This window comes from Amblyomma mixtum, chromosome 4 (genome assembly GCF_055824585.1).
Source record: "Amblyomma mixtum isolate Tamu chromosome 4, ASM5582458v1, whole genome shotgun sequence".
NCBI lineage: Eukaryota > Metazoa > Arthropoda > Arachnida > Ixodida > Ixodidae > Amblyomma > Amblyomma mixtum.
In genome coordinates this window covers 2,399,749-2,417,346 of record NC_143015.1, presented here as the reverse complement: position 1 = coordinate 2,417,346, position 17,598 = coordinate 2,399,749, and the positions used below count along the sequence as shown (strand labels likewise).

The 17,598-nt window shown below is 48.3% G+C and overlaps 1 protein-coding gene and 1 pseudogene across 1 annotated transcript; both read right to left on the bottom strand.

The window, feature by feature from the left end:
• Window positions 1–3,695: 3,695 nt before the first annotated feature.
• Window positions 3,696–5,124, bottom strand: LOC149345489 (uncharacterized; annotated as a pseudogene).
• An 8,301-nt stretch (window positions 5,125–13,425) lies between these two features.
• On the bottom strand, window positions 13,426–16,178 carry LOC149345488 (uncharacterized). Its single transcript, XM_089541895.1, has 3 exons — window positions 15,242–16,178; window positions 14,606–14,776; window positions 13,426–13,515 (listed from the first exon to the last, which is right to left on the bottom strand). Exons 1-3 carry the CDS (start codon window positions 15,956–15,958, stop codon window positions 13,426–13,428), a joined length of 978 nt encoding a protein of 325 aa, XP_089398021.1. The 5' UTR covers window positions 15,959–16,178.
• Window positions 16,179–17,598: the final 1,420 nt, after the last annotated feature.

Below are 17,598 nucleotides of genomic sequence, written 5' to 3'. Positions count from 1 at the left end.
ATCATACGGCTTTTCCAAAGACTGAATAGTCCCATTAACATAAAGAGATCATAAGGCACAACAGAGTTTTTGTCAACAGGCAGAAATCTAATAGTGTATGGTGTAATTTCAATGTCCTTCTTAAGAGTTCGTTGTAGTATGTCCCAAAAGAACATGGCATCACGGCACAGGATGAAGCAATGATCAGTTGTCTCAGGCACGTTACACAGACGGCAATTCACATTCCAGGGTATAAACATCCCCTTGTCATTAAGAAATGTCTTGACAGGCAGCGTCGCTGTGTGTAGTTTGAAAAAGAACGTTTTAGCGGCTGCCTGAATGCACATCCGCCTAACACGCTTTAGAACACTGATGTCCAAAGACCCCAGATAAGGCTGCCGATACAATGGTGTAGGGAACAAAGACTCAGTGAGAGCCTGGGTCATCTGTTTTCTTGAGAGGCTATACAGGTAATCTAAAGAGAAGCGCACAGTGAGGAAATTGAAAGTGTCAGCAACCTCCTTAAGGAATCCCCATAAAGTCCCCTCACGAGCCTGCACAGTCGGTGCGAATAAGTAAGGCAAATGAAAACTAAGCCGCCTAATGAGCATAGCTACCAGACACGGGTGGTTTGCCGATTTGAAAAGGAAAAAACGGGAAACAAGTTGACGCACGAACCGGTGAACAAGGCCCACTCCACCACCCTCTACGGGAAGGAACAAGTTGTCACGCCTCATGGGCTCCCATTGAGAGCGCCAAACGAATGCTGCAAATATTCTGTGTATTGCTTGCACCTTCCTCCTCGCACAATGCAGGACTTGAAGGACATACGCGAGCTTTGCAAACAAAAATATGTTCCAGACCTGTGCCCTCGCAAACGCTGAGAGTTCCCTACCCATCCAAGCCTGTGTTTGCCGCCGTAGAGTTACAATTTGTGAATCCCAGTAGGCTGTTCTGTTGCGAACTTGGTGCAGCGGAACGCCTAGGTACTCAAGAGGGCTACAGTTCCAGCATATGCCACCGAACTGGCTTGGCCTAGTTCCCCAATAACCCAACCAAAAGCCTTTGGATTTCTCTAAATTAAGAGCCGCGCCTGATACATCGCAGAACTGTTTAGTCAAGTTTAGAGCCTCAAGTACACTCTTTTTGTCAGAACAAAAGAGGGCGACATCATCAGCGTAGGCTAAAACTTTAACTTCACATTGAGCCAGAGAGAAACCGCGGATAGCTGCGCTGTTAATTATACTGAGACAGAGGGCTTCCAGATATAGGGCAATCAACAATGGAGACAGTGGACATCCTTGACGAACAAATGCTTCTAGTGGTATTGGTTTCGTTAGCTCCTGATTAACAATAACCCTTGTATAGGAGTTCTTATAGCACAGCCTTATGCCTTTGAGCAAGACATCACCAATATTTGCATACTCCAAGACCGCGAACAAGAAATCGTGCCGAACTTTATCAAACGCCTTCGCCAAGTAAATTTGAATCAGAGCTACTTGGCCTGTCTCATCTGATACTGTCTCTAATACTGAACGTGCAATACGGATATGTGTTTGAATACTGCGGCCTCTAATACCACAGACCTGAGGCGAACCTATCAAGTCCATAATGACGAGCTGTAGACGACTGCTGAGAACCTTGGCAAAAATTTTGTAATAATCAGTGCAGAGGGAAATTGGACGATATCCCTCAACAGTTTTCAACCGATTAGTATCTTTGCTTTTGGGAATTAATATTGTGTGCCCAGAATAGAAAGTGGGAGGCAGGACACCCACATCATAAGATGCTTGGAAAACTTCCATCAGAACAGGCACTAGGCAAGGCGAAAATGTTTTATAGAATTCGCTAGTAATACCATCTGGCCCAGGAGATTTCTGGCTGTACAGGGCAGAAATGGCTGATTGAATTTCATCCAAAGTGATAGGTCCCTTCACTATAGCACACTTCTCATCGTCAAGAAGAGGGAAGTTTCCGAGTAAGGAACTGTAATCGAAACCCTGATTTGGATCTTCGCTACTGCCAAACAGCTTCCGATAATAGTCGAAGAAAGCAGCAAGAATATCAGGCGCATCGCTGTATGTGCAATCACCATACTGAATTTGAAATATTTCCTTCGCAAGAGCATTCCCTCTTTCATCACTCATGGCCCGACGAGAAGGTTGCTCGTCAAGAAACCTTCGGGGCCTAGATCGTATCAAGGCCCCCTTATATCTTTCTGTCGCAAATTGTTCAAGCTCTGCTTTTACGTTATTAATCTCTTCGAGATAGGCACCCGGGCTTACCCTCTCTAGCTCATGTAGCTCGGTTATGGTGCGCCCAAGCTCACGAAGGTGGTGTCTCTTCAGGAAAGCGATTCTTGCTGAGGCCTCAATTGCCACGTTTTTGATCTCCTGTTTAAACAAGTCCCACTTTTGAAAAACGGACAGATCACGGCGTGACCATACGTCCTTCAAACAAGTAGGTACAGCACGCTGAAAGATTTCGTCTGAGAGCAGACAGTTAGTCATCTTCCACAAAGCCGCCGCGGTGGCTCAGTGGCTACGGTGATCGGCTGCTGGCCCGAAAGACGCGGGTTCGATCCCGGTCGCGGCGGCTGAATTTCTTTGGAGGAGAAATTCGAGGCCCGTGTACTGTGCGATGTCAGTACACGTTAAAGAACTCCAGGTGGTCGAAATTTCCGGAGCCCTCCACTACGGCGTCTCTCATAGACTTAGTCGCTTTGGGACGTTAAACCCCATAAACCAAATCAAACCAAACCAACTCAAGGCGGAAAGCTGGGCTAGTTGGTTTGACATAGTTAATTAATAGACTAGCGCATAAAACTAGGACAAAGACAGAGAAGGAGACAGGACGAGCGCTAGCGCTCGTCCTGTCTCCTTCTCTGTCTTTGTCCTAGTTTTATGCGCTAGTCTTTTAATTAACTATGTCAAACCAACTCATCTTCCACAACTCCCATCGAGGGTGAAGTACATGCCGAGTGTACCTCCCTATCTGAAGAGACACCATACAGTGGTCACTGAAGAAGATGGGCCGCACCCAGTAGCCAAACACACTTGCTAACGCGTCTACAGAAACGTAAATTCTGTCAAGGCGAGCATTAGAGGAAAACTGAAAATGAGTGAAATGTATACTGTCGCCTTTTTCTTGTCCTACATCCACAAGACTATATTCAGAAACCAAGTCGGTGAGTAAAGCAGCACTAGGGTCGTATCTCTTACATACCAGTGATCGGTCCTCATCCCTACAAACGCAATTAAAATCTCCCAACAATATAATTTTGCGGCTCGTGCACAAATGCTCAACTAATGACAGAAAGAAAAGCCTTCTATCGCGCTGCTTTGTCGGGGCGTAAACACAAATAATCCGCCACAGTACACCTGAAATTGTGAGATCACAGCATATTAGTCGCCCCTCGTCATCTATGCAATAAGACATGGCTGTCATCTCAAGCGTGTTCGCCAGGAATAGCATACAACCTCCGGATAAGCCTCTCGCGTGGCTAACAATAATGTTGTATTCCGCCAAAAAAGGCTCGAGAGCAGCTGCTGTCTCTTCATCAGAGGACAACTTTGTTTCCTGGATAGCGGCTACACTCACACTCCATTTCTTTAAGAGATGCCGTACCTGCTGTTGCCTCCTACGATTACGCATACCCCTAACGTTAAGGGTAGCGACTTGATATGCTGCGAGGCTCGCCATTTTTGTTGCCAGTCTTAACAAGCGCCATCCCCTGGTATGGGGTGGCCCGCCTCCAAATTGGCGGCCTCTCGGGCAGACATCGCCCTCCTCTTTAACGCCACCCTGCCCGTGGCCTCTACACATTGTGCCTTGTGGTCAGCGCCATCGATACACACCTCGTCAGCATCTGCTGGACGTTTCAAAGGTGCGGTGCTGTGCATGTCTTCCTCTGAGACAGCCAAGGCCTCGGCCCACGAACCCGAGGGGAGCACATGACTCGCTGCCACACTGACAGCCGACAGAGAACCGGACACGCTAGAGATCGCCGCCACACACGGCTCACCATTACCCTCCAACGACGAAGCAGAATCAGCAACAGAGGAGGATCGGCGAGCATTCACTGGCTGTATCGCCTCGACTGACTCCACAGGAGGCATATCCAGACGTTGACCTGTGGCGACGAGGTGTTCCTGTGCAGCAAGCACAGCAGTCTCTGTAGCACTCACGGGGGGGCCCGGGTCTGGCGGTTTTCGTTCTGGAGGCGCGGATGCTAGATGGCCATTCGCTTCATATTCCGTGTTGATTTGAGGTGTTGAAGTCTTCTGTTCCCCATCTATTCGATTCTCACGACTTAGTTCTCCGGTCGCGTCGACAACCTCAGACACATCCATGATGTGTTCTGATGCCACGTCATCTTCCCGTGACCACTGGCCTTGACGCAGCCTGTCAGCGTAACTCAAGACGCAGTTCTCCGCAGTATGACCAAAGAGTCGGCACTGGGTGCATCGAGGCGTGGGACACTGGCGCCGTACATGTCCAACCCGGCTGCATCGGAGGCACAGTGAAGGTCTCCCTGGGATAAGGACTAATGCCTGCACTCCATAAACATTAAGTGTGTGTGGGATTGTGCTTGCTGACACTCCATCCTTGAGTGTGAGGGAGATTTCACGGTTCGCCGTTTCCATATGCTCCATCCCTGGGCACCGCCACTTTTCACGCTCCACAGACTGAACCGTGCCATAAGGCTCTAATGCTTCTACAATCCTCCGGTGTTCCATATAGCGGGGAAGCCAAAGGAGCTTAACCTTGCGTTCTTAGTATCCGGGTCGAACACCATGCACCGCAGTCCTTTGACAGGAAACTCCGCTTTGTTAACAAGCTTCTGTTTGGAAGAACTACTCTCGCAGGTAACCATCCACACGTGGCTCATTTGGTATTGACCAATGCACAAAATTTCCCGGAGATCCAATATCTGCGCGAGTGCGTCACGGAAGTCAGGTGCTCGGTACGGGCGACCCTTAAGGTCAGCATGCAGGAAAACGGTATTAAGGACAACATTACCGGGAGGCAATCGGGGAAGTACAACTTTGTACGAGTGCGTAGTGTCCTGAGACGTCGGTAGACCTCGGCCAACGGCCGATGCGCTGTTTCCAGCAAGGAGCATGTTGAAGCACAGCCGCACAGAACGGCTTCTTCCTCTTCTTCCGCCATGCCAGCTTAATGCTTTGGAACGAACAAAGGCGCGTCTAGTGAATGCGGTGTCTTCGCTCACTCCCATTCTCCTCCTTTCCATTCCAGCGAGGTTTAGGTGTCCACCGTGATATGAGAGACAGATACATTTCCTTTCCTCAAAAACCAATTTACCGACGAGCGAGGCGTAAAACCGAATGGGCGATTGCGTTCTATGGACTCCCTGGCAGCGTTGCAAGACGCTGTCGCATTCCACTCTTAGAGGCGAAGCGTAACATCTAACCACACATCAGTGACCACGCTTTAGGTCAAAAAAGTGCCCCCCTGAATTTTGACGGGTGTCCACCGAAATATGTGAGACTGTTACTGCGTAATTTCCTTTCCTCAAATACAATTTTCAATTTCTTCGTTACGGGACCTCTTTGTCTTCTTTCACTCCCACTTCCTCCCTTCCTGTACAGTGCGGTTCAGGTGTCCACCGAGATGACAGAGAATTACTGCGCCATTTCCTTTCCTCAAAAAAGCGTTGCGTTCAAAGGGCAAGGCATCGCGCCGAACGGGTGGTGGCGTTCGGTGGACTGCCTGGCAGCGCTACAACACGGTGTCGCGTTCCACTCCTAAACGCGAACCTTAAGCGTCATGATTTAGCAGTTACTTAGTATTAAGGCATTCATCAGTAATTAACCATTAATTAGTGATTGGACATCACTTAGTAATTAGTACTCAATTATATGTGACGCCACCAGTGCCACAGAAGCAACGAAAGTGGTGCGGAAAACGCTTCCGCCTCTACGCACTTTAGACAGTCACAGTGCCCCCTAAATTTTTAATTGCTCTGCAATTCATGGTCTATCCCGCACTATCCTCACCATTGCCCTAGTCCAATAAATACAGCGCATTTGCGCCAGTACAAAGACATGCATCTGGCCAAATAAATTAAGTCACAATGATGATGCAGCTATTAAATACCACAAGAAATATTAAAGTCGCAATATTGACATTTTACCTTGTTGCTCAGAGAAAGCTCTTCTTAGACCATGGAAATCGAGAAGGTTGAAGAAACTTCAACTTTCCCAACACGTCTACAAAAGCTTGAGTTATTCAAATTGAGCTTCTTACCAATTTGGAAGGACATTCTCAAGCACGGCAAGAGGGAGGCCTCGAATAGCGAACGCACTAGCATACTTTCACGACGCAAGGTAGCGTGCCAAGATAGCACGAAAGAAATAGAAATTATTTCTTTGGTAGAAATTATATTATGCTGGTTAATTAATAGTGACCGCAGATCCGGATCATGAGAGGGAAATAACTAGAAGACTAAGAATGGGGTGGAGCGCATATGGCAGGTTCTCTTCAGATCATGAATGGTAGCTTACCAATATCCCTGAAGAGAAAAGTATACAACAGATGTATCCTACCGGTACTCACCTATGGGGCAGAAACCTGGAGGCTAACAAAGAGGGTTCAGCTTAAGTTAAGAACAACGCAGCGAGCTATGGAAAGGAAAATGATAGGTGTAACGTTAAGAGATCGAAAGCGTGCTGAGTGGGTGAGGGAACAAACGCGGGTTAATGACATCTTAGTTGAAATCAAGAGGAAGAAATGGGTTTGGGCAGGGCATGTAATGCGAAGGCAAGATAACCGCTGGTCCTTAAGGGTAACGGAGTGGATTCCAAGAGAAAGCAAACGTAGCAGGGGACGGCAGAAAGTTAGTTGGGAGGATGAGATTAAGAAGTTTGCGGGGATACAGTGGCGGCAACTGACAAAGGACAGGGTTAATTGGAGAGACATGGGAGAGGCCTTTGCCCTGCAGTGGGTGTAGTCAAGCTGATGATGATGGTTTCCACTGCAATCAGAAAAATACAGTGGTCCTGAAGCACCTCATACGCAATGGCAGTGTCTGTTGTTGATATTATGCTGGAAATTCCTTAAGCAGTTTATCTGAAGGGGCACACTCAAAGAATGTAACATTGCTCTCGCTACAAGTTTGTTGCAGCAATGGCGATAGAATCGGTCAGGAGCACTCTGTATGTTTTTGAATCTGCTAGCGCTCTTCAGAACCGCAAATTAGTAATACACTGAGATTGGCTGTCACTCTGTTTCGTAATGAGAATAGCAAGTGCACTCTTCGGAATCGGTTTGCTCTGCTCGGCCCACAACTATTACTCTGACTTGCTTGTTGTCCTTTGAACAGACAGCAACACTCCAGAAGGAGCCAGGCAATGAAAATTCCGGGGGGGGGGGGGGGGGGGGGGGGACGCTATGTGAGGCTCATGTTTCAATAGGTACCAAAGTTCTCCTGTTCCCCTAAGTAAATAGCCTCCCCAGAACGCCATCGAAGCCATAAAGGGTGAGCTGTGTCACAATCATTCATCACTGCGCCTTTGATCCCCCACTTCCGAATGATGAGTTTCGATTCTTCCCAAAAGACGCTTTCATTTCACACATGTGTCGAAACTGCGCCCAAGCGCAGCCAGTCGTACGTCGAGCGTAGAAAGGGAAGAGGTTTATGACTCACCCGCATCCATTTTTTGGTGGCTGTCGGACACCAAGAGCAATATAAGCTGACCTGACTGACCGCTTGAGGCGAAAAGCTCGATATGAAGCGCTGAGACCCGTTTTCTTCCTTCACTTCGTTGGGGTAGCGCAGAGTGCCACCGCAGTCATATGGGTCCAAAGCATAATTTTGTACATGCGGCGCAATACCAGTTGTTGACTGTTTTAAGTAACAATTTCTTAGACATTAGTGTTGTACTCAGTACTGCGTGTCACCCGGCTCCAGACAGCATCTTATTTTTATGGCTACCATTTTAGCGGCTACTAGGGAAAAGGTTTTTAACGCGATTGCACGAGGCCAAATACGGTCCCAATTTTGTGTAGCTATCGTTTCTTTGAAGATAGCAATAGATATTAATCAAAGCTTAAGTGTGTATGCAAAAAGTGATGCCAAAATAAGGAAAAAATTGGCAGAGGCTCAGCTTGGTTCAGCCCGGAAATTGCGAGAGCAACTTTTTATTTCCTTTTATTCTTTTAGTTTTTTTATTTCATTTTTTTTTTCAATTTTTATTTGTATTTTTGTTATTTATTTATTTATTTTTTTCATTCGCGGCGCGGCGTGGATCCGCTGGGACAGCAGCGACGAGCTGAGTTGGGCGCGCAGCTGGTGCTCGGCGCACCGTGGTTACGCTGGGACTACCGCGACGAGGCGAGTTGGGGCTCTGTCTCTCCCCGTCTGGCGTGACGTCATCACAGCGGAGGTCATGCTAAAGGTCAAACGTGATTACACCGCCGGGACGACGCTGAGGGAAGCGCTGAGAGGCGGCGCCACCCGTCCAGCTGTCAAGTCCTTATACTGGGAGTAATACTTTGAACGTTCTTACAAATACGTCAAATATAAACTTTCGCCCGCGCCTTATATATATAATACACTAAAAATATACTGAAACTGCATTAAATACATCATATTCCATTAGAAACAGGGTAAAAATACATTTACTACATCAAAAGTATATTCACTTAGTCCAATGCTTTAGAGGAATCCCCCAAGGGGGCGTCAATAGGGGGATTCCCATAAACATTGGACCAACACAGTTCCCACTTCGAGTTATTGGTCTCACCCTACCATAAGGTTGCCGTCGAGGTTAGCTCAATTGGTAGAGCGACTGCGCAGGTGAAGCGGTGGTCCGGGGTTCGAGCCCCGAGCCAGGCCGATTTTTTCTTTAACTTAACTACGAAGTTTATTAAAAACCTGTATAGCTTTCCTTTTAAGCCGTATGGCTGCGCTCGGGTGGATATCAGTGAGTAATTACTCTTTTATTATACTCACTTAGGCTTAAAAAAGGTCTACTAGTCGGCTGCACTGTGTGATTCTAAATCAATGTCGTCAACCGCAGCACTAGTGAGTGACCCGGCCATATGCGACAAGCATAAGAAAACGCGTAGTTGTCATTAATCAAGAGGTCTGTGACATTGCAGGGTAAGGTGATGGAACTTAAACAGTAAGATGTCTACACATACGAAATGCCGACACAAAGTGATGTCAGCCAACAAAATGCTCAGACAAGCAAGGTACAGCTGCAACGGAAAAAGATTAGCACAAGTGACTGACGACCGGAGCGGAAAAATTGCGAGACGCAGCCGCATGCGCAGATAGCGAAAGTGCCTGGCACATTCCACTTTCTAAAGTGGGGGTGGCCGCCAGAAAGCAGCCCATCCGAAAGCGGCCACTGCCACAGATTGCTTTTGACACCACATCCCCACTTTTCACAGTGCATCCCCAGCACGTTTTTAAAGGAAAACGGTTATAAAGATAACGTTGCTCGCCACGCCAGCGCAAAAATAAATAAACAAATAAAACGGGATTATGTGCTTAGCCACTTTAGCACATGGTTTGGGTGATAAGACATCTACAGGCGTTCGTTTAAGATGTTGCATTTCTGATGGGCGAATGTCTACGTGGGCTGCATCACAGCATCAAAGCATCACAGTAAAGAGTAGAGTTGGCGAAGCTAGGCAAACGAGACGACACCGAGTCGAGTAGACGAGGCTCCATAGTTGCTGCGTGTAGCGACGTCCTGTCGTCTGCTAGTGTCGTCCCATTGCGATGCAATGGACCCTTCTTTTTGAAACGTCTTTCCCGAAGGCTTCGCTGGTCTCCTCGCTCAGTTTACGGCGCAACAGGTAGGCACTACCATGTAAAAAGACGAGAACGACGAAAAGACGAAATGCTAAGTGGGAAAACAAAACTGGAACTGAAAAACAGTGCTGAGGTCCGATTTCATGCCCTGCCAAAGGCTGACTTCCGGGACAAGGCCACTTACTTCCGGTGGCTTCACTTTCGGGCGCCCGATGCGGCATCCAGCTCCCCTAGTGGAGATCAGTGTTTTCCTTAATACCCCCGAGAGCCGACACACTATCTTTCCCGGTGAGGCGTTTTTTGCGCAAAGACTGAGGCTCTCAAATAGTCGCACAAGTGCCGGACTGGTCGTTCGAATTGGGGGGCAGATATTGATGACTTCAGGCGTCGGTCAGGACTAAAGCGGATGTTTGGGCTTGTGGGTCAGTGATCATGGTTAAAGAATGCAGCGCGAAAAGACAAGGACAAACGAAGAAGTGGGCAGGACTTACCCTGTGTTGGTAGTCAGCGTCCGTCCTGTCCACTTCTTCGTTCGTCCTTGTCTTTTCGCGCTGCATTCTTTTACCATGATCACTGACCCACAAGCCCAAACATCCGCTTTAGTCAGAAGTATACCTATCAAACAACAAAATACATGGGTGTCTATAAGAGCCGGTCGGCGTTGCCATTCGGAACCCTTTCCGTTGGCATGTTCGGGCCCGGAGGGGGCCAAGGCTTCCTTGCCGGTATAAGGCTATATCGTTCTCCACATGAATAAACAGTGACTACCTTCCGGCTAGAAGTTTTCATAAACGAAAAGTCGACGGGAAAGGAAGAGTTTTCACTATTCCCGAAACGTCATTTCGAGCCCTACATTGTTCTACGGTAGCTTGAAGTGTGATGTAAATATGTTTATGCGGACTGCCCATTTGTTACACTTTAAGTATACTTAGGACGAATTATTTCCGCATTTACGAAATTACACTTTAAATACATTGCCAACATCCAAACGCGATTTCCCGAAACTCGAATTCCAGCATTAGATTGTTCAATGGCAGCTTGAACTGTGCTTAAGATATGCTTACGCGTACCGCCTGTTTGTTAGAATTGAAGGATACATTGGATGAAATAATTACATATTTTGCGAAACTAGACTTTTAATACACTGACAAGGCGCTAAAACAGCATATACATTTTTTCACGTATTCTCAAAGTGCTCCAAGCATGCTTTAAGGGAGGTATTTTGGGACAAATTTTAAGAATAGATTTCAAATACCAAGCATGAAATTTCAGGAACCTATTTCCTACATATTTTTAGTGCATTCATTAAATAATACAAAATATGTTTAAGATACAACATAAATATTACGCCGTATAATCCCAATGTATTAGTTTTCGCTAACGCACGTACACGGGCCCAGGCCGACGTTAAGACATCGACGTAGAGCTTCTGGCATAAGCTAAGCCATGCGATGTACTGAAGTCCTTACCACAGAATAATTGGTTCTGCGTAGAGGTCAGACGCCGCTCTGCGTCTCAGTGACAAGCATTTCGCGTTTTCAAGGAATAATTATTTGCAATCCGCGCCCGCTCCTCTCCATTCTCACTGTATAGCTTCCACCTGCTGAGCGCCGCACCGGGTGCAGACTGAACACCCCCCGCATCTCCTTCGTGACGCCACTGATCAGTAGACCTCAGTTACTCTTGTCCTTGTTACCCAGTTACCCGTGTCCTTGGAAGTGAACACACACAAGTTCGGCCATTATATGGACCACTCTGCGATAAGAAAATTCAAAACGGAGAACTCAGACATAATTATCAACGCGATTTATGCAGACACAACACGAAACGCTTAATGATAACTTTTTTTCCCTTAAAAACTTATGGCGATCTCAGTAACTGGTTACTATAGCTCTTGTCTAAGCGTTTAAAATAGCATTTTATTTAAGCGAAAGTTCCCATTGCACAAACCCACTCATCCCGCACACAGAAGAGCAGTCTCCAACCTCACCATAGTGTTACTAGAACAGCGCACCTGCGTACGTACGCGCGCGCACACACACACACACACACACACACACACACACGCACGCCCGCACGCACGCAGGCACGCACGCAGGCAGGCAGGCAGGCAGGCAGGCAGGCAGGCAGGCAGGCAGGCACGCACGCACGCAGGCACGCAGGCACGCACGCACGCACGCACGCACGCGCGCGCACGCACACACACACACACACACGCACGCACACACACACACACACATTAGCCGCCGCGGTGGCTCAGTGGCTATGGTGCTCGGCTGCTGGCCCGAAAGATGCGGGTTCGATCCCGGCCGTGGCGGCTGAATTTCTTTGGAGGAGAAATTCGAGGCCCGTGTACTGTGCGATGTCATGTGCACGTTAAAGAACCCCAGGTGGCCGAAATTTCCGGAGCCCTCCACTACGGCGTCTCACATAGCCTTAGTCGCTTTGGGACGTTAAACCCCATAAACCAAACCAAACCACACACACACTCTCTCTCTCTCTCTCTCTCTCTCACACACACACACACACACACACTCTCTCTCTCTCACACACACACACACTCTCTCACACACACACACGCACACGTACGCACTCCCGCGCCCACACGCACGCACGCACATGCACACACAAACACACACGCACACACGTAACACACGCACGCACACGCGCGCACGCACCCGCACAGACAAACACACTCGCATACGCACGCACGCACACACGCGCGCGCACGCACACGCACGCACGCGCGCGTGCGCCCGCACGCACTAACAAAGCGAAAAAAGGACGATTGGTGAGCAAGGGTAAAAGCGCGAGCGCGAAAGTGGGCCCTTAAGAAGTTAAGTGCGCTGGACAGCCCGAGAACTCTTCTCGGTCCAGTCACGTTTCTGCGCCCGTCGTGTTGCTATCTTTTAACTAAACGTTTTTTTTCCTGTCACGAATGTCTTCGGGGGAATGCAATTATTTAATTTTTTGGAAAAGAATCAAATATGAATACCAGAAAATAATGTTTTCGAATAATGGGTCGAACATCTTTACAGCACAAAAATAATTTCGCAAAAAAGAGAAAAATAGAAAAACACTGTTGTCATTTATTTTGACAACCGAAATTAAACAAAACAAGACTCCAATCGGCTCTCTGTAAAATGAAAGTGATGTGAAGAGAAATGCATGTAGAGTGAGAAACTTTTAACGCATAAAATGGTTGGGTGGCCCCTCATCCCACGAGCCCATTGGTTTTTGCAGCCGCTCTTGCCCACAGCCTCCGAGCGCCGAGCTGTCGGTGGCGGACTGTTGCCGAGGGAAGTCAGCAGATGTTCGTGCTGTGGCACCAGGCGAGATATTCGGAGCAGATTGGCCGGAGTTATCTGGCTCACGCTCGGACGAACTGCTGTCGTCATCACTAGTGTCTTCTGCACACTTCTCACGGGTTTGCAGAAGATGCCGCCTATTGCGCCTAAACACCCGCCGATCCTCGGTTTGCACTTTGTAGGACCTGGGAGCCGCAGTCCCAACGACAGTGCCTTTTTTTGACCATGTTTTGTCTTGGATCCTCACGACAGAACCTTCGGCCAAAGGTGGCAGAGGCTTTCCGCCACACTTCTGATGGTGCTTCTTGACCACAGTTGTCTGCACAGCGCCAAAATCTGGAAGATTAGCTCTCAAGCACCTGCCTTGAAGAAGTTCCCCAGGTGATCGGCCAGGGATCGTGACAGCATGTCTGCCAAGATGAGGTGCTTTCCTGGGACATACTGCAATACAAAGTCGTATTTCAGGAGTTTCAAAAAAAACCTTTGGAGGCGGGGGGGGCATGTCACAAATTCCTTTTGCAGCTATAGATAGTAGAGGTTTATGATCTGTCTCGATGAGAATCTTCTGTCCATAAATGAACTGGTAAAACTTGTCGCAGCCAAAAGAAATGCTAAGCGCCTCTTTTTCAATCTGAGCATAACGCTGCTCAGCTTGCGTTAGCACACGAGATGCATAAGCCACTGGCCGCCATTGGCCGTTGTGGCTCTGCAAAAGGGCGGAGCCCACGCCGTCTTTCGATGCGTCGCAAGTTATCTTAGATTCTTTTCGGGGATCAAAGATGGCTAACACGGGAGTCGTGCTTAAAATCTGGACGACACTTTTCCACTCCCTCGTGTGGTTTTCAGTCCACTCGAATTCTGAGTGAGACTTGATAAGGGCTCGCAGCAACACGGTTCGCTCAGACAGGCGCGGAACGTATTTGCCAAAATAGTTCAACACACCGAGCATGCGCTGAACATCGGATTTGTTCTTGGGCACTGGCGTTTGCAGCAAACTTTCCACAAGCTTTGGGTTTGGCGAGATGCCCTTGCGTGTGATGATATCGCCTAGGAACTGCACTTTGGTGACGCAAAACTTGCATTTCTCTGCGTTGAACGTTAGGCCGGCTTTTTCAGCTTCTTTCATTACTGCCACTAGTCTCTGGTCATGCTCTTGCTTGGTTTCGCCCCACACCAAAATATCATCGATGTAAACGTGTACACCGTGAATGCCATCGAAGACTTCACTCATCCGCTGCTGAAAAACTTCGGGAGCAGATGAGATACCGAAAGGCAACCGGAGATAACGGTATCTTCCAAAGGGTGTAGAAAAAGTGCATATTCTGGACGTCTTTTCGTCAAGTGGTATCTGGTGAAAACCAGAATTTGCGTCCAAACAGCTGAAATAGGCTGCGCCGGCCAATTCCCCTTCCATGTCCTCACGCTTTGGGAGCTGGTAGTGCTGCCTTTTTACGTGCTGGTTTATTTTCCTTGGGTCCATGCAAACCCTAAGTTTGCCATCCTTTTTCTTAACCAAAACCAATGGGCTTACCCAGTCTGTCGGGCCATCCTGTTTGACGATGACGCCTGCACGCTCCATTCTACGCAGCTCCTCCCGAAGTGGTTGTCGCAGGGACAGGGGTACCCGTCGAGCTGGTTGAACAACTGGAATCGCGGATGGTTGCATGACCATGCTGTATGGTTGTTTCAGGCAGCCTAGCCCCTGAAAGACATGTTTGAAATCCTTGAGAGCTTGGTACTCCGAAGCATTTACAGTAGCCACCGTGCGATGGACAAGTCCCAGAGCTTCGCTTGCATCTAGTCCCAGAATGGCTTGACGGCCATTCTTTACAACAAAGAACTTCACGGTGGCGGAAGCGTTACCAATAGTTACTTCCTGTGTCGTTGTTCCGAAGTGACTTATGACACCCCCGGTGTAAGCTCTCAGAACCGCACTTGTGGGCGTTAACTGCTGTGACTCCCGAGTCTTGCGGTACATACAGAATGGTAACAGACTGGCCTGGGACCCGGTGTCTACTTTGAAGCAAATATTTTTTCCGGCAACTTGTGCTTCCACTATCCAGTCTTTGCTGCTTCCTTTTTCAGTTCCTACTTCTAGAATGTCAAAGTCGTCATCGCTGCTGTCTTTACTAACTTGTTCAACTTTAGATAGGCCTTCACAGCAAACCGCGAAGTGGTGAAGTTTTCGACATTCGTGGCACTTTTTCCCGTAGGCTGGGCACTGTGTGGGCCTGTGCCGCCGGTTGCACTTTTTGCAACGGTACTGCTTCTTGCAGTCATCACTTTTGCTTCGCGATGGTGGCGCGCGCCTTGAAACAGCATCGACCCTGTCATCCGCGGCTTTCCAGACCTCGTTTCGTTGTGCGAGAGACTCTGCTACCTTGCACAATTCTTCAGCTTTCAGCAACGTTAAAGATTTCTCTCGAAGCATTTTCTCGCGCAGCTTTGAGTTATTCGTGCCAAACACGATCTGATCCCTGATCAGCGAATCATGCTGATCTCCGAAATTGCATTGCGCGGCTTGCTTTTTGAGGTCCCGGACAAACTTCTCGAAAGGTTCTCCATCTGCCTGCTTCCTTGAGCGAAACACATAACGTTCGTGAACTTCGTTGCTCACCTCGGCACAGTAGGACTCGAATTTTCCAACCACTGTTGCGTAATCGTCTTTGCTTTCGGCTGCCTCGAACTTGAACGTGTTGAACACGTAGAGCGCTTCATCACCGGCTATGCTCAGCAGGAGTGCGGCTTTTGCAGAATCGCTGCGAGGTTGCTCCTTCGTTGCGGTCGCCTGCAGGAACAGGTCGAATTTCTGCTTGAAGCGTTTCCAATTTTCAGAGAGGTTGCCGGTCAGTTGCAAAGGTGGCGGGGCCTTTAGAAGTTCCATAGCTGTCGCAGAATCCCACTTCTGACACCATGTATCGTGATGTGTGTCGCACTAAGGATAGAGGCAACTACATGGTGGCAGGAACAAGAAGAACAGGAAGGGTTTATTAGCACGCCCTTTTATAGGCGATGGAGGGGGGCGGGGCAGTAGCAGTGCCAAGCGTACAGTTTGCGGTAGCACTGATAAGACAATGCGCTGACACGATAAGGCAGACAGCGCATGCCCGATACAGCGCGGTTCGCCAGCGAAAGCTGATCTTGCGAATGTGAGCTGGACAGCGTCGCCCCCCAGTCCTCATTTATTGCGTTACTGAATCTTGGTGTAGCCGGGTATTTCTGGCATGCCTACATCATATGGCATAAGTCAGCTGCTTCAACACAGAAGGCGCAATGTGGGTCCTACGAATTTGGAAACATATAGCTTAATTTCACTAGGTTTTATCGATGTATTCGACTGAAATTTTCTTAAAATGACCCCTTGGTCCCTGCTCAGATTTTTGTACGGTTCGGCGTATACTTTCCTCGTTAATCTCAAATGTTGGAGTAAATCCCTATAGCTTAAGAATGGCTCAGAATAATTATGATCCTGCGATTGTTGGGGCACACGGGGTAACAGCGCGCGAGCAACGGCTTGAGCGCCTTCATTTCCAACATCCGCAGAGTTCCCTGGGTTCCACACGACTGTGTATTTGAAGCCTGTATCTTGTTTAGTTCTGAGTATTCTGCTTGCGTGCTTGCCAATTCTTCCTCTTGTATAGTTACGACATGCAGTCTGGGAGTCCGTAATTACACACGAGACCTTCCTGGAAACCACCGCCAAAGCTACCGCCGCCTTCTCCGCTTGGGCGAGTCCCTGGCACCGGATTGCCGCCCTTTAACTAAGGCGGCTTCAAATATTTTGATCCGTCTATACCTGTCTTGGAATGGAATATGTTATGCAAAAATTTTAATCTCAGATTTCTTCTTCCAGTTTTAAGTTCTGGCCCCTGAAGATTCCGTTTGCTTTCCGAGATACTGAGTGTCCGGGAATAGTTTCCAAGTACAAAGCGGACTGCCCTATTTTGAATTCTTTCCAATTTGTCAGTACGTTCTTGTGTGTGCGGGTCCCAGCCCACTGATGTATATTCGAGTACTTTGCGGACGCGATTAAAATACAGCTGTTCTTTGAGATGCTGTGGAAGGTGGCTGAAATTTCTTCTTAACAAACCTAATATACCAGCAGCTTTCTTCACGACGTAATTAACATGCTTTGACCACCTCTGGTCAGCAGTAAGATAAACGCCTAAGTGAACCCTATCACTTTTTCTGGCTCCGTGGTCATCCTCGCAAGGACTACAGAAATCAGAGTTAGGACAGGTCACCCCACTTCATCGACGGGTGCAGAACTCACCGCTCTTCGTGTCGCCATTGAATTTATCAGTCAGGAGCGCCCTCAGCGGTGGTCTGTTTTCACCGATTCTAAAGCTGCCCTCCAAGGCTTACAAGCTGCTCTTCGCCGTGGAGCCCATGAACAACTGGTTGCAGAAATTCGACAACTACATCACTCCGCCATCAACAAAGGACATGATCATTGTCTACCAATGGCACCCGGGGCACAGCGGCATAGCAGGCAATCACCGCGCGGATGAGGTCGCGCGAACT